Raw genomic sequence first — 26,868 nt, 5'->3', positions numbered from 1 at the left:
ATGGACCCAATCAGGTCCTGATGATGTCATGGCTCCCTGCATCATTAATATTGAAAGGTCATTTCCCCTACTTGGAAGTCATGTCTATCACATGGGGGGGTTCAATTTCCAATTTGCCACAAGACTGCCTGGGTCATTTTCACTATTTATCTGTGGAAGGACTACCTACGTGTTGTAAAACTCCTCTGGAAATTAGCTGACTGCTTATTTTACTGTTTCCCATAGAGCCCTTGATCTGAAGCGGTAGCATACTGTATCATCCACTGCCTGCCTCCTATAGTCCCATGACGTTTTCAGTGGAAAGCTTGTGTTTAAAGGCTGACTGAACGCACTCTTGATACTGAAGATGTTACCTTCTTTAAAAATAGAAAACTGTAGAGATTTGCTTCCGTTTTCTCTGCATTGAATATTTAACCCTGCTTTGACTTCACATTTATTCAGGTATAAACATCTAACCTGAGTTTGATTTGATAATATGGTCATGGGAAAGTATCAAGAGACTTTAGGGGCCTTGGGCAAAAGCCCCCCCCCCCCCTCCTTTTTAACTAAAGTAGTTAGAGCAAACCCCCATCACCATCCAAGGCACATCATATTAGACATTCACAGTCACATTGGGCCTCATTAGGGGGTTTCTGACCTCTTGTACATGGCTGATCTTAGAATTTAAGGGGTTCCCAAAAAATTTGCTGTACTCTGGGGAGTGGACCCTTTGAGCTTGGGGCCGCAGGTGATTGCTTGCTTAGCGTACCCCCTGGTTATGGACACTGATTTATTAGTTTTAAGAGTTTTTAAGATCAAGTTTCCATTGTGGACTTTGTCATCATCTATTTTGGCACATTAGAAGTCACAGCCAACTACAACGAACCCAGAATTAATTTGAAATTAGATTTTATTTGATTTCAGGCTGCCTCGTAGTTCTCTAATTAGGAACCTTAGACTATGATCCTTTTAATTTTAGATGCATAATTAGTTTTAAAACCTCTTACACTTTACCTTCCCAAGTCCAAACATGCATTCAATTTTATTTCTACCCATACCAGTTTTTACTTTATTTAGTGACTAAAAGTCACAGATTTTCAGATTTAAAAAAAGACAGCAGCACGCTGATGTCCTCAGAGCTTCCTTTTAAAAATTAAAGCCACCCATAATGTACAGTATGATGTTATATAAGCTGTCTTCAGCTATTTCAGTGCCGCTGATGTTGTGACCTTGTGCATGTTTGTGCGTACACTAACCAAGTGTGTGCCAGACACTGTATTTCTGAAGCACAAATATCTGAGTAATACGTTTGGTTCTAACGTTGTGACGGGTGTCTGAACCTGTGACTCATTACTGATCTGAAATGCCTCATGTTTCCTTTTGTGGCTTCCTCCACATTCTTCACCTTCCTCTTAGCCTGAATCCCACATGGTGCTGGAAATTAGGGCAGTAGCTCCCTGGAGAATTTTGGTATAAAACAAAGCTTCTGGAATATAGTGCATGTATAGAAAAGTGCAGACTGGTCGGCTGGTAATTGTGTTTCGGTCAGTAATCACTGATTGTTTAAAAATGGTGATGAACACACTGTTAACATCAGGTAAACATATCCAGAAACAGAGGCAGAACTGCTGGGAGAGCAGTAACAGCAAATTCACTTGTTGGAATACTGTCTGTAGCATTGCTCCCCCAAACATCAACAACTCCTCACTGAGTGCTAGTCCTTCTCTGCAATAACACTTATAACTAAATACAAACTAAATACAAAGCATTTTGGGTGGTGCTAGTGGACTCTATTTATTTGAGTCTTATCGAGCACTCAAAGTGCTTTACAGTTTTACTTCACGCACACATTCATGCAATGCTCAAAGGGCTGTCAGGTGTTAAGTATCCTACCCAAGGACACTTTGGAATGCAGACTAAAGGAGCCAGGGATCGAACTACCAACCTTCTGGTTTGTGGGCGACCCTCTCTACTTCCTGAATCATGTTTATGTTTTATGCGCTACACTTAACACTTAACAAACCATCAATGCAATGATACACAATCAAATGTTGGTTAATGGTCTTATAGCGGGCAGATGCATATAATTCAGTTACTTCCTTCCCCTTCTAGAGCCAAGGAGATGTACAACAAAGACTGACTGTACTAGAGCAGAAGGCAGCGGTCTGATGATATGTAAACCAGCAGGTGGAGCTCAACAAACTGCCAACAACGAGTTAACTGCACCCATCTCAACGGCCCAATCAGATGGCATTACATCCTTCTGATACCATCACATCACTGTCCCAACAAACCGTCTGTAAACATGTTTGATTTGTTTTCCCAATGGACATTTTTTTTGTTTCTTTTCACCTCTGCGAGAAAGTCACAGTGAATCACTGTTACCGGGGAGAATCATTAGTGTTGTTAGCATGTTGATTTTGCTCTCCACCCCTTGGGTGTTGCAGTGGATGACTGATGCTAATACGTTGCACCGTGCTCATTTCTAATTGCGAAGGTACAAGGTCTTACTCAGGAAGGAAGAGCCTGCAGATGACATCATGCAGCTCCATGGAAAGGATGAGTCAGGTGAATGTGGGCAGAGTGAAAGTCGCTGTGGTCCTTATGTCAGGGAACAAAATCCTCCTTCAGTGAGGGAGCTTCCAGTCCAGTCAACGTCAAAGTATGAGTAACTCATTTGACAGCAAGCTATAAGGTACAGTTACTTCCACGTCTGAAAAACAACAGATGATAACAAATTGCGAAAGACGCTCGCCTATGGCTGCAATCACGAGTGGTTCTGTTATCAGTGCAGACCAGCGCCAGGACTGCCATTCGATAAGACATTGTGTTCCATGAATAGAAATGCAAATCTAATCTACAGATTCACTGAGCAGAAAGCTCAGGAAAAAAGCATGTAATGTAATATGTATATTGAATGTATATTTTACATTTTGGACAAACCCCCCAAATTATGATCACGATTGCAAATATACACTATAACGCTTTATTTTTCATATGCCACACACGACAGATTTGCATTTGCTCCATTTTGGATTCAGTGTGTGACAAACATGTGCACTTTCTCATAATGAGAAGGAATTATTTATAGCATGCTGTGCTCTTATCATTTGTCGGGCCCAACAGGTACCGAAAGATGAAGTTCAAGGACACCCGAACTTGTCCTCCAAGCAAGCTGTTTCTCGGACAAACATTCATCATTCAAGCACAAGGCCGCACAACATCGAATCCTTCTCTCAACCTCAGAGAATTAATTGGATAAACAAATCTCTGCCACACGATGTACGTGGCAGGCACCTCTGTGCTTGACTGAAATTAATATTGCACACAAGACAGTTCACTTATATATCTCAGTTTGTGGGAATTTAATATGCTTATTTAATGCATGACCCTTCAGTTTCGGCATGGTCAAATCTCCATGGAGAAAACAATTACTTTGCAAATTATTATTGCACGAAGAATATTCAGGGGCGTCTTTCTGGGAGATAATTATATTCTGAGGCCTTCATTAAAGAGCTCTGTAAGTACATAGTACATTTGTAAACTCATTCTCATCAGGACTGTAATTCATTCTGCACTGGTGGAGCTTCATCTACTCCAGCCAACAAACACAAGTGTGTCAGCTGGAATAGAGCACAGAACAAAACACCATTGTAGCTTGTAATGTTCTCTGTGGTAACAACTGTGGATTGCAAATGACTGTCTCCTATTTTTTATAGCTGTTTCTGTTTTCTCTCTCTAAACATATATTTATACATGTATATATATTTATATATGTGTGTGTGTATAAAATTAGAATTATGACCCATCTGATTGCACTTCTTTGACATATTAGATTATATATTCTGTTTTGTAATTAGACTTATCCTTTGCCAATGAGGTTTAATGAGCACACACCAATGGGAGGTTACAGAAAAGGATGCAGGCTGTAAAAACTTAATTACCAGATTAGCACTTGTCATTGCCTTTCTACTTATGATATAACATGATACCTCTGTTTAAAGAGATAGTGTTTCCATTGTGTGTGTGTTGTACTTATATATTTGTGAGAGGACCATTTTGATCATAGACCTTACGAAGTGAGGACATTTTTGGAAAGTGAGGACGGTCCTCACTTTTTCCAAGAGCTGTTAGAGGGCTAAGACTTGGTTTTAGGGTCAGGGTTCGAATTAGGTTTAGATTAAGGTTAGGGTAAGTGGCTGTGTGTGTGTGTGTGTGTGTGTGTGTGTGTGTGTGTGTGTGTGTGTGTGTGTGTGTGTGTGTGTGTGTGTGTGTGTGTGTGTGTGTGTGTGTGTGTGTGTGTGTGTGTGTGTGTGAGGTGAAAAAGTAAAGTGGGAGGACTGGCACCTGGCCTCTTCAGATAATCTATTTATGGCTCTCGCACTTCATTACGTCTGAACCAAAATACTTGCCTCTTGAATATGTTTATCAAATTTCTCATTGCTATCAGTCACAGATGCAACTACCCATAAAGGTGACCCTCCTGCATACTGACCATGGCTTATATACTTTCTCCTTGACCTTGAAATTGTTATCTTCGTGACATCTGCGTGCCCTTTCTATCTCAAGAATAAAGTCTCATATGAAAGGTCAGCACTGCTGTAGGAGGATGTTTATTATATATTAATAAAATATGAGAAACCAACTCACCTGAGAAACCTGCTCACTGCGTGTGAACCTGATGCTGCATCAGCTGACTTTGGAGTACACGTCTTTCTCTGGAGTCTGCTATACTGGAATTTGTTCATCCAACATTTGGCCTCATTAACATTTTAAAACACAACCTTAGTTAAGATACATGGAATGAATGCAGTCATATATAATTTCTGAGAAGGTTTGAAACCGAGCTCCTCCACGGGGATCAGAATAGGCCGTATGTTAGCAATGAAGAAGAAAAAAAAAAACAGGTCTTTTTACAATCCAGACAACTGAGACGTTATATGACACTTCGACATTGGCAGAAATATGGGTTCAGATCAAAAAGATTTTAAGCAAGCAAATTCTAAAATGATCCACCTACCATGGACAAAATATGTCACACATGCTGCTAAATAACTGCAGGTGAAGGTAAAAATACTTTGAAGATTGCAGTCACGTATGACTTGAAACGTTTCAATAATAGATTAAAGGTAAGGTTTCTCCCAAGACATTACTTGAGGATGAAACCTTTAACCGGAATCAGTTTTAATGAGCAGAAATGCTGTGGATTTACTGAGTAATGTTGGTTGTGAGGTTGGAGGGCGTGCAGCTGGACAATACAAGAAAACATGAGACGGGATGAAAGCACGATTAAATTTCACCTCAGCAGTAAATAATTTAAATCCTTCACCGTGGAAGCAAAATGCTTTCCAAGGTGGCTATAAGGTGTAGTGTGTGTGTTGATTTGTTATAATAAGACAATCTAAGGTGAGCACTGAATCAAACACCAAGGTTTTTTTGGCAGTTTCCACTGTAGCAAAGTCAGGGAATAGGGAGCATAGACTGTACATAAAGATGGATGTGATGACTGCTCCCCGAAAGTGAAGCCAAAGTGTCTCGATTACCACCTGCTGGCTGGCTGCAGTATAGGTCATAAATCCCACCTCCTCCGTGTTAATTGGTGGGACAAAGGCTAAAAAGTCAAAGCACACATAATTTCAGTCATTTTAAGTAGATTTGATCAAATTTATGTATGTTCAAGTCTTAATTTTTCCGGTAATCTTAGTTTAATTACCTCTGACGAGGAGCTTATGGTTTCACCCCGTCTGAGTGTTGCTTTGTATGTTGTTTGTTTGTAAGCAAAATTACACAAAAACCACTCAACAGATTTCAATGAAATTTGGGGGAAAGATGTGGTCAGGGAAGAAGCTATAAAATGTTGGTGTGGATCCGGATCAGGGGAAAGATACAGTATACATTTTTTTCCCTTTCTTTAACATAGCAAAATATAGAATAGTTCATGGATCTTGATGAAAATAATGAGGTACATTTAGGGAGCTGATATCTATATGTGGGAGATTTGGTGCAGCGGGATTGAATTGAAGGAGACTGGTGTGCCTTGGCGAAGGTGTACGGTCTACTTGGTGACATTCAAGATAGTTACTGGATGACAGAAACACTACCTTGAAACGTCATGATAGACAGAAGCCATTGTACCAGCGTGACCCTCAATACCTGACTCCAAAAGTGCAAGATGGCAGCGTTCGTATCCGGGATGTTTTGGCTTCACTTCTGGATAGTGGGAGGAAATGGAGACGTATAGAATCTATGATAGGAACAAATTGCTTTGAGGATTAAAATAAATATACACTTTTGTCTGCACTGATAAAACAAATGCAGAAATAAAAGCTTTTATGTTAAACTGTCAACAAAATAAAACATTATTTATTCTTTAGCATCAGATCCCCACATGACTATCTATGTGGCTCCATGGTTTTGTCATTGCCGTTGAGTAAGTTCCCTTCTCAGACGTGCCTGTGTAGAAACTACAGCCTGCTCCCACACCAGTTTCATGGAAGCAGTAATTAATCCATATATGGACACACACAGCCAGTGCCACGCCCGGGACACCTCCTCGTTCTGCGGGCTTGCTGTGTCCTGTGGTCGGCCCGGGCCTGCTCCCGCTGCCAGGAAGTTCAGGAACTCGGTCACCGCCCCGGCTCCAGCTCAGCCCCCCCCACGTCCCCACCCCTCCGCTTCATCCATTGTTGGGCAACAGCCTGCGACATCGAAACAATCGTGACCCAAACTTTCCAGGTAACGTAACTCGCTGCAAATCTTTTTTGTCTTGAACAAAATACTCGGGTTTACTCGTCGTCAAACTTGCGCCGTGTTTGCTCGGTGGCTCGTGGCGCAGCTGAGTTGCAGTCAGCGAGGGGAGGAAAAGTTTTCAGCCGAGGAATTCCGTAGTTCTCCTTCCTCCATTTTGAACTTTTAAACTCCGGGGTTTTCTAGCGGACTGTTGTCGGTAAGTTTACTAACTTTTGTTGCGATCTCACTCGAGACAAAGACTCCAGCTATTGGCAGTGGATGGGACGGGCCTTTAGGTCGACAGCTAAAGTTCCCCGCAGCTTTAAAGCAGGCTAACGGAGCTACCGCTGATGGTTGTTGTGTCGGCTAGCATTAGCGTTAGCAAGGTGCCGTGTCTGCTACGGCGAACATTAGCAGGTAACCAACTAAGCTACCAGGTTAGCCAAGTTGGCTTAAATTTAATCGGTGTCCTATTTCAAGAACAACCCATTGAAAGTCTGCGACAGCACCGGGGTTTAACGTGTGTTTAACGGCACCATTTATTTGTTACCGTTACAACGAACTGTGCAAACTTTAGCGGTGTAAACAATCACAAATCCAGGTAAAGTTAGCAGCAACAGGTGTAACCCCACCTATCGCTGTTAGCACCTAGCTCACCTGGTGCTCGACCCACCCTGGCGCCCCATTCGAATACGTGCTAAACATGTAATTTTGAGTCTTTCTTATTCGTAAACCACAACATCAAAGGTTTTTTTCCTCTGGTTTCTCTTGGACCTAATACATTGGTTTGCTTGGTATCGTCCAGCTCTTCCGCAGTCGCCTTCTGGGGCCTTTAGCCCTGCACACACTTTTAGTTTCATCTGATCAGATTCTCAGATATCTGCCGGACTGCCCCTGAAACTACTCTCGCCACACCCCGACCCTCACAGAGGAAGTAAACAGAATTTCACCAGTGATGTCGCAGTTACCTGGAATAATCAACAGGCTGGCTGTGAATGCAATAACTAAATAGTTACTGGTTGTCTCAGTTGAAATAATTCACAGTTAGGTGCGTGTGAATTACTGGTGAATGTGATGTTTTTATAAAGAGCCTTCAGGGCCGAGTTTTTTCAATGTAGTTTTCCGGTTCACGTGTTACAGTATTTGTTATAGAGTCACATATGTCACAGCGGTGGAGATCTCAAAACCCCCACAAAACAAAGCTACTGTCATGGTTAAAATGACTATATATTGTATCTGTTGGTTTGTGTGATGATAAACATGCAGTGGTTGATAAGTGATTGCAGATGAAGGCCTCAGTGAATACTGTGGAAAGACATTTTGTGCTTGTGAATTTTGTGCTGGATAAAACAAGTTGAAACTGTAACAGACAATCCATTCATACTGGCTGGCATTTTTTTCTTTTCTTTTCAGATGGGTTAAAATTAAAAGGGTGACATAGATCATAGCAACTATAGCCCATCCAAGTGCAAAAATTAGTCAGTATCCTTGGCAGCAAAATTCATAGCTCTTCCACCCAGTAAAAAAAACAGTTGAATTTAATGTTGGGTAGTTGTCCTTCAAATATTTTTGTGGTGTATTTAATATTTTGGTATAATAATCAACAATATAGGCTAATGGCTAGTTAGAATATTGTTCTAATAATACAACTGGCCAGCCTTTCAGCTTAAGGCCCTCAGCCCTCAGGGCTTGCTGATTATCCCTGCCCCTCCATGTTTGATAGCTAATCAATGGAGCTGCAGCCACTGAGTGAAAAGAGAAATCGAAATTGGGCCACAGTGTTACTGTGCTCGGCTTTTGGCAGACATTCTGTGAGAGATGAGGCATTGCTGGCTCTAACAAGGAACCTAATATTTTGACTATTGCACAAACCTTTAGAGAGTAGTCTGAAATTCATAAAGGAATATTGATTTAGGAAGCAAACTTTTTTTACTGACTGCATCTTCTAAAGTAGTTTTCCTTTTTATTGGCAAAAGCTAAAAGCTGTCTTTTGTAACATACAACCACAGTCTTCTTATTTGAAAAGAGAGTCACTTATTTGTGTCGTTTGATGCCGTCTGAATTGTGTTTCATTATTGCATGTAGAATGAAATTGATTTAGTCCTGGTCTTCTGTTTTAAATTTCTGTTTCCTTTCTCCAAATTCAAGACACCATGACGACCATCAACACAGCAAACATCAACTTTAAATGGGATCCAAAGAGTCTGGAGATCCGCACTCTTGCAGTGGAGAGGCTGCTTGAGCCCCTGGTCACCCAGGTAATGTGAACACAGGGTATTTTTATCCATAATGATGGGATAGGGTCAGATAGCTCATATGGGGAATTGACATCCTGGTTAGAAAAATGCTTGAAAACAAGCATTTATTTGAATGTGTTTTTATTTAATCATTAAAGATGTATTTTGTGGAAATGATGTATTCTACATAAAAACTCAATTGGTGGATGCTAATTCTTTTGATAAGAAACTAAAAGCTAGTACAGTGGGGTCATAGGTTTTACCTGTGAAAATGACCCTTACAACCATCATTTGTTTACTACATTTAAATCCTGAAGCTGCCGTTTCTGACATTAGCTGTTACACTGAGCCATTTTTTATTCCTGCCATACATAGGTAACCACATTGGTAAACTCCAGCAACAAAGGTCCGTCTAACAAGAAGAAGGGACGCTCAAAGAAGGCTCATGTTTTGGCTGCTTCAGTGGAAAATGCTACCCAGAACTTCCTGGAGAAAGGAGAAAAGATTGCAAAGGAAAGTCAGTTCCTTAAGGATGAGCTGACTGCAGCTGTGGAAGATGTCCGCAAGCAAGGTATATTGAAAATGCATACTGCAGTAGCGTGTGATTTCTAGCTTGTACAGAGTACCTCTTAAGATAGCTTGGATAATAAATAAATCATAAGCTATGTACATTTCATCTGCCCCAGTGGAGGACATTGCAATAAGATCATGCTTTGAGCCTGATAGATTTGCGGTTGGGTTTTCAGGGCTCCCATTAATAGACTTTATACGGTTCACATTTGGTTCAGTCCATACACTGGCATTACCATGCCACCTACAAGGATCTTTACAATTATGTGTCCATTCAGACGTTCATGGGTTCTTGTAGCTCAGTGTAAGTTTGCTCGGAAGTTATATGGACTTCAGCAACACTAACCTCACTCTTTTAAGCCTAAGCTGTTGTGTAGTATTTCTCCTCTTTTATGTTTCTTGTCTGTTCTATTGTGATGAAGCGATAGCAGGTTAATAAAAGACTCCATAAATTAGGGCCGGGCAATAATTCAATGTTATTGTCTATCATAACGGTATGGTGTGAAGAAAAAATTGTCCTAGGTTTTTGTAGTATGTTTATTACACGTTTCTTTCTGATGTATAGTGCAGTAAATATCAAAATAATCTATCTTCATTTTACATTTTCAGTAGGAACATATTCATGTTTATAGTGGGATAATAATTTTGACATGGCCAAGCACCACCTTACCTCGCTATTCCCTGCAATATAATTCCACTGAAGTCCTCTGATTATAATAGAAAATCTCCCCCACCCCTGTGCTTGAGCAGCATAAGACCTTTGTTGGGCTGTCAATGAATAAAAACAGATATTCTATTGTGTGAATTAATATTCAGTTGGGGGTGGAATAAGAGGCACTGCTGAGGCTGTCTGTGGCAAAAGCCTGAGCCGCTGCAGTGTATGCACTGCATGACAGACAGGAGTCACAACATCACAGTCATTGATTGATAATGAAATGTATGTCACGCTCAAATGAGTAAATAATTCAACATTAGCAGAGTGATTTGCGCTCAGAGCTATCTAAAAACTCCTGTTGGAAAACATTTTGGATTTTGGTTAGTAGAACGCAGAATTGTCGAATCGAAACATACATTTACATGCAAGCTCTGTAAGCTACAGTTAACCCACCATTCTGGCATCAGCAACCTGAGAGAGCGTCATGAGAATATGCACCTAAATGAGCATGGCCCGATGTCAGGAACTCTACCCAAACTGCCACTTCTTGACTTGTATTTAACACCATAGAATGTAGGTGTATATAGTGAGCATCCCATATAATGAGGCTTGAATCCTCTGCAGGAGCAGCTGCAGGTTTGGTTCCGCATTGCTGCAAGCCTTCCCCTTCTTTCTCTCCCCCTTTCAGGCTTATAATCTGTCCTATCAGTGAAGGTGAGAAAATGTAGTAATGTTTTTTGTTTTTTTTTGTTGTTTTTTTAAAAATTAAGCTACAAGGGCAAAATAGAATAATCATGTCCTGTTTGCCCTGTTTTGATAGCAGTAGACCGTTGATGGTTCTTTGTCAGCAGCATTAACAAGTTTCAGCTTGATTTACCTGTGTTATCCTGCTCAGACTGGTGGTAAATGGATCCTTTGTGCCAGTCTGTAGAGCACATTAGTTTGCAGCCTCTGGAGCTGAATTTGTCTGTAATGATGATGACGAAATCAAAAGTGAATCATCAAACACCAGGAGGCTCGTCTTGTCTTTGTAGGGAGCGCGTTGGTAGTTGAGATTTGTCTAGCATTCTGTGTAAAAGGTTATCTGCTCATTGTGCGACAGAAGTGACACACAAGGTATCTATCAACACACGCATACATTTTTTATTTGGATTTTATAATGAAAATGCCTCCCTTTTTGGTTGTTTCCATGGTGATCAGAAGAAGGAAGTGCTTGTCCTTCATCAAGGGATAAAGGGAAAACAATGTCTAAAGATGTCATTGATGATGTCAAATGTATTTAAATGACTATATCCACCTGCCTGAGGGACCCAACCCACACACGGTCCATTTCCAATTCAATTGCATACCTCCCACAAGTCTCAAAACAGGAATCCACCATCAAATCACCTGCCAATGAAATTACCATTTGTCTCGTGATAACAGGTTATATCATCTAACAAGCACACTTGGAAGCCTCAATTATTCCTTTCTTCTCTGAATATGTGTCTCTCTCTTGACACAATAGCAGACCATTGAGACCGGGGAGCTTTGACTTCAGGGTGGCTGTTATCACCTTGTGAAGCAACATCTGTGTCACTGTCTCCTCTCCCCAGAAGCCCAGCGCGTTATACTGTGTCCCTTGCTCGAGTACTGCTCTGAGTAGTTGGGTGGTAGATGACATGTTGCTAGATGGCTTGTGCTGTGCTCAGTGCCCAGGAATGTTACTGTCGTCGTGGTAAGCTGTCACTGGGCCGGAATTCAGTGACTGTTGTTAGCTGGTGCCTAGGCCTGGCTGTCAGCTATGCCATGCTGCTCAGTGGAGCGTGCCTAGACTGATAATACGGCCATTGAGTAGGGTAACACCCCCCCCACCCCCACTGGATTCGGAAAACATTTTCCAACCAGCTGTGGCCTACCAGCTGTTTAAAATGGGAGAAAAATTTCTGACATGATCATTGAGGATGACTGTGCATAAAATTCATGTAGAAGAGGCCAGCAGACTTTTTGTTGGTTTTTCAAATGATTTGAAATGCAGTGGATGTTTGGCGCCAGTTAAATGATTTTCTAAATATTATATTCATTTTTTATTTACAATTGAAATCAGTATACATTTCTACAGTAGACATTTCTTATCCTGTCAACACTTTATTTACTAAGCCTTTTCTCTCTGTTCTTTTCCTTGTTCTCTCCCTTTTGTCCTTTCCTCCCCGCTCAAGTCTTTGTTGTCCTGCTTTGGAAGGCTTTTTGCGTGATATACATTTTAATCATTTCACCGTGCACTTGCAGGGCTGCAGGTGAGCATTAGATGGATGGAAGTTTATTAAAGGAGCCCTGATCACTATCTGCCCCCTGAAAATGGCCTTATTGATTTTGCTTACAGGGGGGGAATAACAGCCTGAAGATGTGGACTGTGTTTGAGGTCTGTTTTGTCAATCATTTGCAACAACAGCTTTAGCTCTCTGTCGGGGTAACATGAATCTGATTCAGATCTTTGTGCTAAAGATTTGATGGTGCAATATTTTTCTTCTTTTTTTTTTTTTTACTGCTTCACTGAAGTTAAATGTGCATTTTCTAAAACTGTTTCTTTGCAAGAATATTGATGAAACGAATGACTCATTGTAGTTTTGTATTGTATAGGCTATGTGCATACCTACGACGTAGCTTTGACGCAGAAGCATGAATTGGGCTTAAGAGAAAGTGGCATCCCTGATGAGTTTGGAAATGAGTCTAAGCGTCACACATCCAGTCGTCTCTTGTTAAGTCAGTTTGAAAAATCTGTTTTTGAATACATTCCAGGGGTCTAAGCCAAACTTCACTTTGTATCTAAATACAGCTCACTTCTTATCAAGGAGTGCAAGAGTATACTTATGCTTTGACTTCATAAAATACACTATGGCACTTACTCCAGACTGATCACTCAGCCAGTTTGTAAGACTTAGTTAATTGCGCAGTCCTTTTTTCAGTATGTTGCATGCCTACCGGAATTTGTCCAACAACATTGTTTCTGATCCCATCATGTCCTGAACAGTAAATATAGATTGTTACCATCCAAATGGAAATACAGGGTTCCACAATAAGGTGAGACTGAAAAACTCCTTTGTGTACCAGTCGATCCTAAAATTAAATATGGACTCCCAGATCAAATGTAGGTTAAAGGGCCTTGAGCGTCATCTTCTTTGTTTCATACCGTTAAATGTTTGTAGTGTTGTCTTTTGTGTTAACCTATTGTGATTTTATTATGTTAAATGCAGGTATTTTTACTTCCTTTCTTAATTTTTGGTAGCTGTGATGTTGTAACACTTTGGCTAAAGGGAAAGTACATCCTGTATGAAAGCAGTTCCCTCTTAGGATTGGTGCCAAAAAATAGAGCTGCTTTCTAAATACACTGCTGTCAAAGAAATAGTATTTAGCAAGATTGTAACAACTGCTGCTGAATACATAAAAAAAAAAAAAATTCAGATCATACTACATTGGTAAAGAAGTATATAGTGCTTAGCTTCTTTGGAGCTGTCCCACATCATGGCAAAGTGGACGATATAAGTACTCATCCTTTTGTTGGTTTGACCCTATCATTCATTTTTTTAGAGTTTAATTTCGGCCATACCTCTTCTGATGTAAACTGTTTACGGATTTACTGTCTTGTTCATAATGTGAGCCTACAAAGTCCATTTGTGTGCCCAGTCAACTGTGCAGGCCCAGCCAATGTAGGACAAAGCAGGGTGCTGGACAAACCAGACACTGAGCCTTTTGTTGTGGCTTTGACCTCTTTTTTTTTTTGTGTGGGTGCATGTCCATTTGAAAGCAGAAATTATTACCGGACACTGAAGAGGTGTGGGTGTCTGTGTGTGTCGCTGCCCCTCTTTATGACACATGCTGACCCAAGTCAGGCAGGGAAAATGTGCCAAACAGTTGTCCGCCTCCTGAACACCCATCCTCATTTCTAGTGATTGTGACTGTGACCCCTCACAGAAACGTGCTGCAGTACTCCCACCACCACTATTACTACCACTGATGTTACTACAGCTACTGTAGGGTTATATCATAAATACTGCCAATAATGGTAACAACAGGTTTTATGCATGATGAATTTTGTCTTATTTAATGGTTAACAGACAGAAGTACTGTAATAGCTTGCATTTAAAAAACAATTATTTTATTTGTGTTTGCATCACATTTTCAAATCATAACCTGTTGGTGAGGCAAGTGCTGAGGTAATCAAATGGTCACAGCTTGGTGCTAAAATATTTCTTCTGTAATCACTGCAAACTGATCACAGTCAATTGAGGATTAAGTGCACTTTTTAACACTAAAACCTAATTAATCACAGCTGGCGTTCTTGAACAGTTGTTGCTGTTTTGAATTGGATTCCATTTGAAGTTGTAATTTACACTTTAGAAGTTAAAGCAGATGTTTTGTCATTTGTTCTTAGGTGAGTCCATGCGCCAGTCTTCTGGAGATTTTTCAGAAGACCCCTGCTCTTCTGTGAAGAGGGGTAATATGGTTCGTGCTGCCAGAGCCCTCCTGTCAGCAGTTACACATCTGTTGGTGCTGGCTGACATGTCTGATGTCTACAAACTTCTGCTGCAACTGAAACTGGTGAGATTGTCAGATTTCTATGCATATTACACTATATAAACAAGCTTATTTGTAAGACTTTGCCAAATCATTTCCTCTCAACTTGAATCTGAAAACGACTTAACTTATTCCTGTGGTATGATGGGACCTGCTCGATATCTTCTGGGCTAGGGGAGGCTCATCCCAACATGTGTAAATAATAAAGGACAACTGAATAAGCCACATTTTTGGACTATATCTGTCTTGGACTTATGTCATAGGTTTTAACCCAAATTTTCATCTTTCTTTTTAATAAATGAATTAAAAAGCTAAGAGTTTGGATTCTTCTGACAAAACCCCATATAAATGTATTAATTTTTGTATTATTATTATTGACTTCATACTAAATTGATCATTTCAGCTGAGTGGAACTGAACTGGGACTAAACAAGTTTTTTCTAACCTTTTCCATCTTCCATGGGCAGGTGGAGGACAGTCTGGTGAAAGTGCGTAATGCAGGAACAGAACAGGACCTGGGAATCCAATATAAAGCCTTGAAACCAGAGGTGGACAAGCTGAATATGATGGCTGCCAAGAGACAACAGGTAAGGGCAAGTTAGCATGAAAGAGAGACAGGTTCTGATTGCGGGAAAGGGGATTGCTGGAGTTGACCGTGTCTGAAGGTCATCATGTACATGAGTGGGTATTATTGCTCCTGTCAATCATTACAAAACATGTTATCCAAATGTCATAGCAAATTGTAAGTAGAGTTGTAATAGAAAGTAAACAGGAAGAGTGCCTTATGCATAAACTACGATATATATATATATATATATATATATATATATATATATATATATATATATATATATATATATATATATATATATATATATATATATATATATATATATATATATATATGTATGAACAATCAATTACCAGTTGCAAGGACGTGGTGTGGGAATGCAGGAGCATGCAGGCTTGAGAAAACAAAATGACAAAAGCCTTTTCCTTGTGATCAGATATGGCATCTACAATGTTTTTCTCTACTGTGGTGTTCGTGGTACTCAACAAAGGAAACATTTTCCAGCACATTCTTCGCAAGGATCAAGGAGATGCACACACATGCAAACCACTGCATATGGAGAAAGCCTAGTGAATAGTGTTTTAATGCGTTAACTCAGTAATTCATATGCTAATTATGGCATTAAATACATTTAGTGCCTTTTATATTAAATCTCTTTAATGTCCCCACTACACATGAGTGTAGAAAGTCGAGGATGCAACTTGACTGGTTGGCGGGGGCATACAGTCATGAGGCAGTAATTCTGTAGGTTAATGAAATTAATACTTTCTTTGCAGCCGTTACATCATATAGGAAAAATATTTGAATTACTGTATGTACATTCTTCAAGCAAAAAAAAATGTAATCAGTAAATACTGTTTCCCATATTACCCCTTTTTTAAATGGGAAAACTTGCGAGAGTAATCTGATGATTTTGTGAGTAAGTTAGTTGTACTTGTAATGGATAACTAAATGTGTTTAACTTAAGTGAATGCAGGAAGTAATAGGGGGTCACAACTTTTTTTTCACGGTGCATGTCTCAAGCAGAAGTGGAGTCCTGGTAGCGTTCCTTTTGGAGGAGAGGTCTTGTGTATTCAAAGTATTTTTTTACGCTGAAAGTCTATGCCAGCGATCACTATCTCCTCTCCTCCCTCCTATGAAAATGTAATTGCAATATAATGCAGAGGTCTGAATAGCAGCGCATTAAATTGCAAAGGCATATTATAATGGCCTGATTATGACTGTTGTGTTACCGCAGGGGACAGAAATAAATCTGGGTCATCCAGAACAAACTCTGTCACACTTAGTGTCCCCACAAGGGCATGACAGGCCCATTTTGAATTTAAAATACATTACCACCCCGCCCCCTGTAGGTATTCCATCTTCTAGTTTAACCCTTTATTTTTCATATTTTTCACTTTCCTTTTAATCTCGTTCTGCTAGGAACTAAAGGACGTCCAGCACAAGGACCAAATGGCTGCTGCTCGTGGGGTTCTCCAGAGGAACATCCCCATGCTGTACACAGCATCCCGTGCCTGCCTCCAGCACCCCGACGTGGCAGCCTACAAGGCTAACCGTGACCTCATCTACAAACAGCTGCAGCATGCAGTCTCTGGAATCTCCAACGCCGCCCAGGCCACCGCATCTGAGGACTCAGCACTCAATCATCCAGCAGGGGGTGGAGAGCTTGCCTACGCCCTCAACAATTTTGATGTAAGTCAAATGAGTAGTTCACAAGTCACATCACATCCAGGTATCTGCCAGATCAATTCAAAATATCATATTTTTCCAACACCAACAAGGCTCAGTTTCAATTCAAAGGGTTTATTAACAGAGTTAGATGAAGGCGTGTTATTGAAGGATATAGAGAGGTCATATTTTTAGTTTATAGAGCAAACCCAACTGAATCATAAAATGACCAAAACCCTTGAAGGGCTTGGGGTCAAGGTGGAAATTAGGATGAGATATGTGGATAAATTGGAAAATGCCTTCAGGGTACCTCAAAATATAGTCGTGAGTCACTACTACATTCCTTGATTTGCTTCTATCTGTCAAACGAAGGAGATATGCACAACTCTGTCGTTCAGACAGAGAGACGCACATGAGGCTGCATTTATAACTGTCTCATCAACAACTTGAGTTTAAATAAATATAGTTAAACCCTTTCTCTGCTGGTTGTTATTGAGCTTTGTTAGTAGGTTGGTATATTTTAGAGAAGTTATCAGAAAAACATGGCAAACTGCTATATTACCATAATGTTTTATTTTGGGAAGATGGGGAGTATACATGCTTCTTAAGTTGCAAACAAAAGTGTACTTTTTGGGCATTTAGCGCAGGCACAAACCCTAATCTACTTAAATTAATTTAGCATGTTGCTGTCCAGTCCTTTATATATTTTTCCTGAAAACCTTTATTTCTCTTGAAGGCGTTGAGAGTCATCCAATGTTTTTTGGGGAATATTTTTTCTCTATTCTTCCTACTCTGGATCTTTAATTGTTCATATTGCTGATATGAAACTGCCCATTCAACCTTTAACAGGTTTTCTAAGATGTTATTCAAACAAGATAGTCTAATATATATTATTTAAATGAAAATATATATGATACATGTCACAGTAATCATCATAATATTGACATGAAACAACATTAGGATATCAGTTGGATTTAAAATTGAACTAATCATCTCAGTGCAGTCTGTGGTGAAGAAAACAAAGATGATTAACCAGATTTTTGGTTCTGACATTGACTTATGTCAGACTGCACCTTTTTAAATAAAATATGTACTGAAGATTATTCATATTCAGCTTCCAAAGACACTTACAAGATCCACAGCGACACATTAACTCTCTTTCAATGAGCTCTATAGAAGCACAAGTTTCCATTGTCTCCCCCACAAGTGTCCATTGTGTGCTCCCTTTCACTAGACACAGCACTTCTCTTGTATTGATCATTTATTTAGTTTCACAATTTGCTGTGTCTGTGGGATAATGTGCTCTTAAAAACTCACAGCAGTGTTTCTCAATAATTACCATGACTGTGGCGGCCCACCAGTTTAATTTGTCCTGCCACAGTTTAATTGTGATCTGAATTTTTGTTTCACTTCTCAGAATGACATAAAAGTGATGCCTGACTCTCTTTGCCCCGCTGTCAAGCTCTCTCTCTCTCCCTCTCCCAAACTCATTGACAATCGACCCGTCCATCACAGTCAGACTGGTGATTGGGAGCACCAGGAGAAATCTCTTCCTGTCGGTGGACCATCAAAAAGAAGCACAGATTTTAGAACTCAGAACTCGGCATTATCATTGGTAGTTTTAGGTTTAGCTCTGTGCTTTTCCCTGACCACTATTCAGTTCTCAGCTGGCAGGCAGATCTTGGCATAACACAGGCCCTCTCTCTTTCTACCTGCCTATCCTCTCAGTGTACCCCTGTTACCACCACTGCTACCGTTATTGTAAAGCTTTTCATTTTTGTTAAATTTTAAGTGATGCAGCTTACACAATTGGAGAAAATCTTTAATTTAGCCTTTATTTAACCAGGAACTCCCTTGAAATACTTATCTCTTTTTTTAATGTAACACCTGGTCAAAGTGGCAGTTTAAGAAATGTTATCACTTAGTCTTATTACATTTGTAAATCACACGCCACAATGCTTTACCCAATCATCAAAATTCTTAGGCCCATCTTCAGATTTTCCACCTGAGTTGGTAGCACTTAGCAAGACTTATAAAAATATACTTTCGCTAAGCTTTTTAAGCAGCAAAGTTTGTCCTTTTGGCATTGCTTTTCAAAATAGTCTCCGAACTCAGTACTTAAACTATGCCAATTTCTGCATGGTTAGGGTTAGTTCCACTTATTATTTTACAGGTAGTCACTCCAAAAACTTGGATGCATACCTTTTTCCGACTAGCTCCTTCAAGAGCAAGGCAAAATTAGCATGACTCACCCCCCCTACCAAATTTCCTCTTTCTCTATTTCCTCCTCTGTCTCTCTCTCGTGAGCCTGTTGCCATGGCAATATGACACGCAAGCAGATGAGGTCAGATGAGACGGAATGGAGGGAGCTGGAGGTGGATGTGATAGAGGGCGGGCTGCCTAATAAACCACAGTTTTATCCGCTGAATTGTTGAATATTTTGTAGCAACAAGACATCTGTGGAAGCACAGAGTTCAATGGAGAAGTTGTCTTTCTTTGATTCGCTGCCACAGGCGTCACGGTGATATCTTAACCCTCTGCAGTGCCTCTTCAGAATGTCAACTAGTTGCCTATCTGAGCAGGCTTGTCCCTGTAAAATCAGACATTTGGCTGTTCTCTCATCTTGCAGATATAAAAAGAGGTGTGCTACTGTAGAGCTCAAATGAAAGGTAGCAAATCAAATTCTTTCACTAAAGGATTATACATTTATATATACAATTACATATATATAGGTTCCTCTGTTGTCTGAAATGGATCTTGTCCACATTGCATACATACAGTAGTACAACATCAGTCCTTTTTTGACTCATAGTGGATTCTTTCATGAGGTCCTTTGAAAATGCTCTCACTATCCCTCAGTAAGGTCCTTTAATTACACTTTTTCTCCAGCCAGGGCCCATAATGTGCCTGTTGAAGCAATAAAAGTCAAAACACTATATCAGTAGAGCAAAAGAACAGGCTTATGCTTAAAAAGGCTATAAAAAAAAAAAAACTCACCCATGCTTACTTTGTACTTTTTCAATCGAGGACAGTCCCAAGTCCAGTTTAGAAAAGAAAACACAACTCAAAATGTTTTCAGTTGAATATGAATTGTCATCTATATACAGCATTGCATTAAACGGTAATCTCGAAAAGAAATTCTGATCAGACTTTCGATTCAGAAATGTTAATTTTCCTTTTTAAATGCTTTAATTATTTTTTTGTATAGTGATGTGTTAATGGTGATGTGTTGCCTGGATAACAAATATTTAAAAAGAATGGAGCTGTTTCAGGTTTTCATTTTTCCCCCAACATTGCACTTTAATACAGAAAAGTCTCTGAAAATATGTTGATATTGTCCCAAACTTTTTTACCATGTTGTTTACCTAATAAGCAACATTCAACTTTTCAAATCACATTTAATTCTTAGTGCTAAGTACAGGCCTCTTTTTTTTTTTATTGAATTAAAGAAACAAGGTACTGTGTCTTAATTCTTTGCTTTCCCTATCATGAATTAGTCAGGAAATGTTGTGTTTCTTTTTAATCTATCTCTTTTTAATCCTGGTGAAATCCTTTAAAATTGTATGAAAGATGTGGCCATTATCATAACTATTTCTGAAACTGTCCAGTTATTGGCCTACATATAAATAAATACCCTAAATACACATATACCAGTGTGTCAAATCCACCCTCCTCTTGCTCGCCTCTTTTCTCTCTCTGGGCTTGGAGAAGGAGACATCAGTGTACCATAATAACTTTTTGCATTTTTTTCCTCCATGTGTAATTTCCCCTCTGCTCCTTTCCCTACAGAAACAAATCATCGTGGACCCTCTGGCGTTTAGTGAGGAGCGTTTCCGTCCCTCCCTGGAGGAGCGCCTTGAGAGCATTATCAGTGGTGCTGCCCTCATGGCCGACTCATCTTGCACACGTGATGACCGCAGGGAGCGTATCGTGGCCGAATGCAATTCTGTGCGCCAGGCTCTTCAGGACCTTCTGTCTGAGTATATGGGCAACGTAAGTGTCACAGCTTTTGATTTTTCCTTGGTCTTGCTATGCCACTATCTTCGACTCTGTAAGCATAACTAGTTCTCTAGTTTTTTATTCACATTTAGTCTTTATTGGAAATTTTGACTGAATATTTGTGAGATCAAAAGACATTTAAGTAATACATTTTTTCTAACTTTGACAAATAGTTCTATAATATATAACATCTGATTCCCCAAAAATTGTTTATAATGTATGATTTCAGGAGTGCGACCAAAAATCTGTGAAGTGCGACTCAAAGTTTCCCTTGGTCGCACCGGTGCACCAAACATTTAGCTAGTCTGTCTATGTGTATTTAATCGAGTCATGTCACTTACTCATTTCATCTCTCCTCTGCGGAGTTTACATTAACCCACACACAGGCCCCCGGGCTCACTCACACACTGACACCAGACAGACACACGGACAGTGAGCGGAGATAAGAGAGGAGAGGCGGTGAACGAGGTGCTGAATGTCGAACAGTGCTGTCAAAAAGTGTGAATACAGGGTCTACACAACGGATTGCTAATGATAAACAATTAGTGCCACTGATTCCGTATCAGAGCAGAAGCAGCGGTTGGATTTTACTCTGTCAGTTTGCTCCCTCCACACTCCTGCTGACCAGCGCTCACTTTACACTTTTAACAAACACCAACACTTATCACAAATCAGTAAAAAGTAAACAGTTAGTCTGGAGCCCTTAAATAATATTTACTTGCTCCTTTCTGTAACAACAGGATCCCAGTGTGTGAGGAGTATCATTGCTGTGTAATGTATTATCATCTATGAGGCTGATATTTGTGTTTGCTGTTGTTTTTGCTGGCTGTTAGAGGAAAAATCATAAACTGCACAGCCTCCTTATTTCATTGGTGAAATTTAAGTGTTCCTGTGTCTGTGATAGATGTGTGGTCAGGCAGGTTGTTATCGCTGTATTTTAACTCTTAAACCCCTCTCACACTGGATAAAAAACCCACCAATATCTGGCTTTTGTCTATAGAGTCATCACAGGTATTTTATCGGCTTCAGCTTCAAGCGCAGTAATGGAAACATGATGCTTGGGTGGACACTGGACACACTAATTTTCACCCCTGTTCTGATGCGATTCTGTGATGGCTTGTCGCCTCCATCTGTCTCAGCCACAAATTCCATCCATCTCCATTCAAGCAATGCACCGATATTGTTCAGTTGGCATCAAGTTCGAAGAGACCGAAGTAAAAGATATAAAAAACAACTGCTATAACGTAGTCACTTTCTACTGTTTACTAACCCTGTTTTCCGTCACATTCTTAATGTTGAGCGTTGCAAACCATAACAACAAATCAGTAAGGCAAACTTGTCTTCCGGAAATAAGTCAATCAGCTTTTTTACCTGTGTGTAAATAGCTTGCATATATGTGCAAATTTTTGTGTAAAAGTTATCAACACACATCAGTAGTGTTTCCAGAACACAAGTATCTTAACGATGCAAATTGATTTGTAGTTAAATTTTCTGTCTTTTTGTATTACCTGCCATAGTCTGAACTGGTGGCTGCACATTTTAGCTTGTCTTGCTAACTGGCCTACTACCTGTAGTAATTTCCCTCCTAAGCCAAGAGGTAACCTAACATAATCTAAATACAGTATTACATTCTAAATGGGCCAATTTAGGACTGGCAGATCTGCTGCCTCACTGCTCAGTCAGGGTATTTACTACAGTAGAGAACTGGGCAATAGCCTAAGCCTGCCTGCTTAACAAGGTGAGCAAATTGGTGTTCTTTCTGCACCCAAATGTACTCTGTCTTCCTGGCCCTTGGCCTAATGCACCATGCAATGTCACTGAAATGTGTTGGAGTAGGTTTTGAGAGATTCTGCAAAGTAACTCTTTGGCAGAGATAACAACTGCATAGCAAGGTGGCATTTGATGAATTGCAGTAACTTTACATTTTGGAGCGTGTAGCTTTGTTTAAGTATGACAAAGTAGTACTTTGTAATTCTACAGTAGTAGTTTGCTTCACTTTGGTTGTCCTTGGGGGCAGGTATTAGATATTAAAAGGGTGGTAAAAGCATTTTGTTTTGCTCCATTTTTATCCTTTCCCTCTGCTCTGTTGTCGTGTAATCAGCTTTTATAGAATACATTAGGCAAGAGAAATAGATTAATGTAGCTGTATCGATGTTTGAATGGGTTTTCAATGACATGTTCACAAAAAGGTTGAGGAGAATCATCAAATAAACCAGATTTGAAAACTCTAGTTTTAAATCATTGCTCACGCTGGTGGATATGACATTAGTAACCTGATAAGAGGCCTTTTGTCAGTGCAGACTATTTGACATGTCACAGACAGAAATTATACAATGATGAAAGGAATGATGGCTGAATTCTTTTGTGCTGCTTCTGTTTCGGGGTCCTGGTATTGTGCACGCTGGCTCACAGTCATGTCTTTCTAAAACACTCAAGGTGATTAGTGCTACACCTGTGCTTTTCCTGCTTTATTGGTTGTGTTTTAATATGTTCTCACTGGACATTTTCAAGATGATGACCAGATGTTGATCCAGCTTAAATGTTTCTCTCTGTGTATCATCCTCTCCCCGCACAGGCATTGCAGCAGTAGTTTGTTTGCTTTGGTGATCCAGAACATTGCCAGATTATTTCAGGTTCAGTCCATTCATGCAGTATCTCTGGTTTGCTTCAAAGTTTTCTACTTGACTGAACTCCTCCATGTCACTCAGCATCTTCTTGTATGACCTGAGAACTTGGGATCCATCACCACACTGACAAGAGGACATTACAGAAATTTGGCTTCTCATTTGACCAGATGTAGGGAATGAATGAGGAGCAAAATATGTCATTTCCCACCCTGTGCAACTCTTTATTTTCTGGTGCCTTAAAGGGATAGTTCTCTGAAAAATTAAAATGCAATCATTATCTACTCACCACTATGCGGATGGAGGGGTGGGTGAAGTGTTTGAGTCCAGAAAACACTTTTGGAGTTTCAGGAGTAAACAGTATTGGGGCTAAATCCAACAAAATTGAAGTAACTGGGGAGCCCTTCTTCAAACTTTACACTGTTTTTAGCCTAAATGTCGGCTGTTCACATAACTCGCGCACACACACCGCACAAGCTCTCGCCAAAGGTGCCAGAGTCGAGATAAGACGGAACTTTCTGCAGAACGTGCAAGTTTTCGCTGAGCTCATCGGGTTCCCCTCCTGAACGCGGTTCCGGGCTACAAGGATAACAGTGGACATTAAGGCTAAAAACATGGTGTAAATGACACAGTTTTTAGTTTAATTTGAAGGTTGGGGCTTACGGACACTTGGATGACACCACAGGAACAGTATGGAGGCATTTTCTGTTTTTTTACGTTTGAAGAAGTGGTCACCAGTAACTTACTACTACGCTGTTTACCCCTGAAACTCCAAAAGTGTTTTGTGGACTCTACTCTACTTTACCCACCCCTCCATCGGCATAGTGTTGAGTAGATAATGAGTGAATTTCAATTTTGGGGTGAACTATCCCTTTAAACCAATATTGGACGTTGACATATAACTCTGATTGAGCTTGACAGAATAACTTAACATCACACTGGCTTAATGGATATGTCTCTGTCATGATTCTGAGGTAGAGCTGGAATGAAATATGTAATTTATGCAGCAAAGAAATACCCTTTTTGAGTCGATTATTCACTACAAGTTCATACCTAGCACATATTATTCTGGGTGTAGAAACTGCAGTGCAAGTCATTTATCAGTATATTTTGCCATTACAGCATATGGGTTTACACTCACAGCTGATGCTGTTTGATAGACTCCTATCTCCTATTCACTTTCTCTCTCATTACTTCTGCTCCTTCATTCCCTCAAGCTACAATATGTCTCTACCCCCCCTCTCTCCATGTTTCTTCCTCTCCCTATTTGACTCTTGAGAAAAAAAATTCTGTCTGAGATCCTTTCGTTCTCATATTTTTTGAGTGACATTTCAAGGATGACACTTAAGCCTTTAGAATATTTCATGAACTTTTGTGTAGTTCTGTTCAGCATGCCGGTAATTTTTTACAGGTAAAATAATTTTCACTAAGATTGCCAACAGTATTTACTTTGATCTGAGCTCACAACAGACCCTATCTGACCTATGCAGATAGGCAATGCTTTTACTCTGAAATTCCAGATATTCTAAGTATTTCATGACATTGAGGAATGTACTTTTGCAGCACGGCGACCAGATGTCCCAATTTCAAAGTATTTGTTCAGGCATCCCAAAGTCTTTGAGAGAATAATTAGGCTGAATGTTTTCTCAAAAGAAAATATAATTTATTGTCGTGGTAGAATTTAGGCTATATTAAGAACATGGATAGAGAAGACCACTGTTCTAAACAGAGAAGAAACTCACACCTTCTCTTGCTTGATACAGCCTCTCAAAGAAAGGAGGACAAATCAAAGAATGTTGGTGGAATTCTACAACTTTTGACTGAATGGAAGAAATGAGAATCTTGCACAATCAAGGAAATGACCATGTTGAAGGGCTTTACCCTTGATGACATCCTAAATGCATTAATCTGTTGCTATGATTACTGTTTGTGCACTGAATACATTTTTTTCAAATAAGCTCAGACAAGGACATTAAGAACATGTCAAGGTTTGTATAATTGTAGTAGTATAACAGGCTTACTATCACTTGTACAACCCTAGTTGCACTGTACAAGAGATCCCTCTAGTAATATGTACAAGTTGAAATTGCCAATTCAATTTATTATTTAAAGATAGTACGTGTGATTCTCCTGAAATGAATGCCTCTATTATTTTACACTATTTAAAGCATTTAGTATTATGGCCTAAAAGCTAAATTTGAGTTTGAAAAACTTAACGCTGCAGCATATTGATTTGAAAAGCTCTGATGCCCTTGGGTTAAACTGATTGTGGACTTGAGGTTGTGGGAAATAGATATTTGGAAAATGTCTTAATATACAGAATATGTTTTGTTGTTGGATCACGTTTTCCCTCCTCCAATCCTGAGTGGAAATGTACGTTTGCACAGTGTTGTGATTATCATTTAACAAGACTAGAGCTTGTGCACTCATCCATTGAAGGGGAAAGGCATGTGGGGGGTAATGTTAAACCCAGCACTGCCACATAGTATGACCTCAATTACTCCATATTGTCAAGACAGTTCGGCATGGTGTGTGTTGAGTGTAACTGTTTCAGCCACTTTTTATTAATAATGCATCTCTTGTTCCCAGTTTCTGTCAGGGTTTTATTTCACATAAGAGAGTGATGCTAGGTCGCTTTGACATATTAGGCTACTGACATTTAAATTCTTCAACTTGAAGTGATACATTATCATTTGGACCTGTATGAAAAGGACATGCCTATCCACTGCATTGGGACCCGAGCCTCTCCCTTCGCTTGCCACCTTGTATCTCAATAAAGTCTCCCACTCTGTAGGATTCAGCATTTCTCTTACACTTTGCTTTTTCCTGGTTGAATTCTCTTTCCCCTTTTTTTCCATACTTGCAATCCTTTCTGCCCCCCGTTTATGTCCATCCCTGTCGTGCAACAGCTCACTTCCCCCAGCCAACTCTTGCAGTCTTTTTGCCTCAGGCATCCGCAGTGAGTGACAGAATTTTGCTTTATGCCTGCTACTCTGTGCCAACATTGTTGCCTCTCATTTAAACACATTTTAGGTTGAATGAATTTCAGACCATCTACCCTGTCTACCCGACACATTAATGAGATATGTGTAACCTAACAGAAAATTATTATTGATTTAAGTTTAAAAACACCTGCACACCAAGTAATCTTTAATTCGGTTCACTGTGGACCTTTTACCAGTTCATGAAACATAAGCTATAACAGCATACTGTTAGGTAAGGATATTTTGTCTTTCTAGTGGTCGGGAACTGATAGACTGAATGTAGTGGAATGGCTCAAAGT

General features: G+C 39.9%; 1 protein-coding gene across 3 annotated transcripts in view; it reads left to right on the top strand.

Moving 5' to 3' along the window:
• The first annotated feature begins 6,564 nt into the window (after positions 1 to 6,564).
• Positions 6,565 to 26,868, top strand: part of ctnna1 (catenin (cadherin-associated protein), alpha 1) — a 71,457-nt gene continuing 51,153 nt past the window's right edge. The window contains exons 1-7 of one of the 3 annotated variants that reach the window (XM_034598718.1): positions 6,565 to 6,714; positions 8,857 to 8,966; positions 9,321 to 9,516; positions 14,582 to 14,748; positions 15,191 to 15,310; positions 16,717 to 16,986; positions 20,752 to 20,955. In XM_034598718.1, the coding sequence (XP_034454609.1) occupies positions 8,862 to 8,966; positions 9,321 to 9,516; positions 14,582 to 14,748; positions 15,191 to 15,310; positions 16,717 to 16,986; positions 20,752 to 20,955 (1,062 nt within the window). In that variant the 5' untranslated portion in view covers positions 6,565 to 6,714; positions 8,857 to 8,861. Of the gene's footprint in view, positions 6,926 to 8,856; positions 8,967 to 9,320; positions 9,517 to 14,581; positions 14,749 to 15,190; positions 15,311 to 16,716; positions 16,987 to 20,751; positions 20,956 to 26,868 lie in introns of all 3 variants that reach the window. The other 2 variants (XM_034598720.1, XM_034598719.1) reach the window with 2 other exon arrangements.

This window comes from Hippoglossus hippoglossus, chromosome 10 (assembly GCF_009819705.1).
Source record: "Hippoglossus hippoglossus isolate fHipHip1 chromosome 10, fHipHip1.pri, whole genome shotgun sequence".
In the NCBI taxonomy this organism is placed as follows: Eukaryota; Metazoa; Chordata; class Actinopteri; order Pleuronectiformes; family Pleuronectidae; genus Hippoglossus; species Hippoglossus hippoglossus.
Note: the sequence above shows the minus strand (reverse complement) of the source record. Positions and strands in the feature narration are given on the sequence as shown.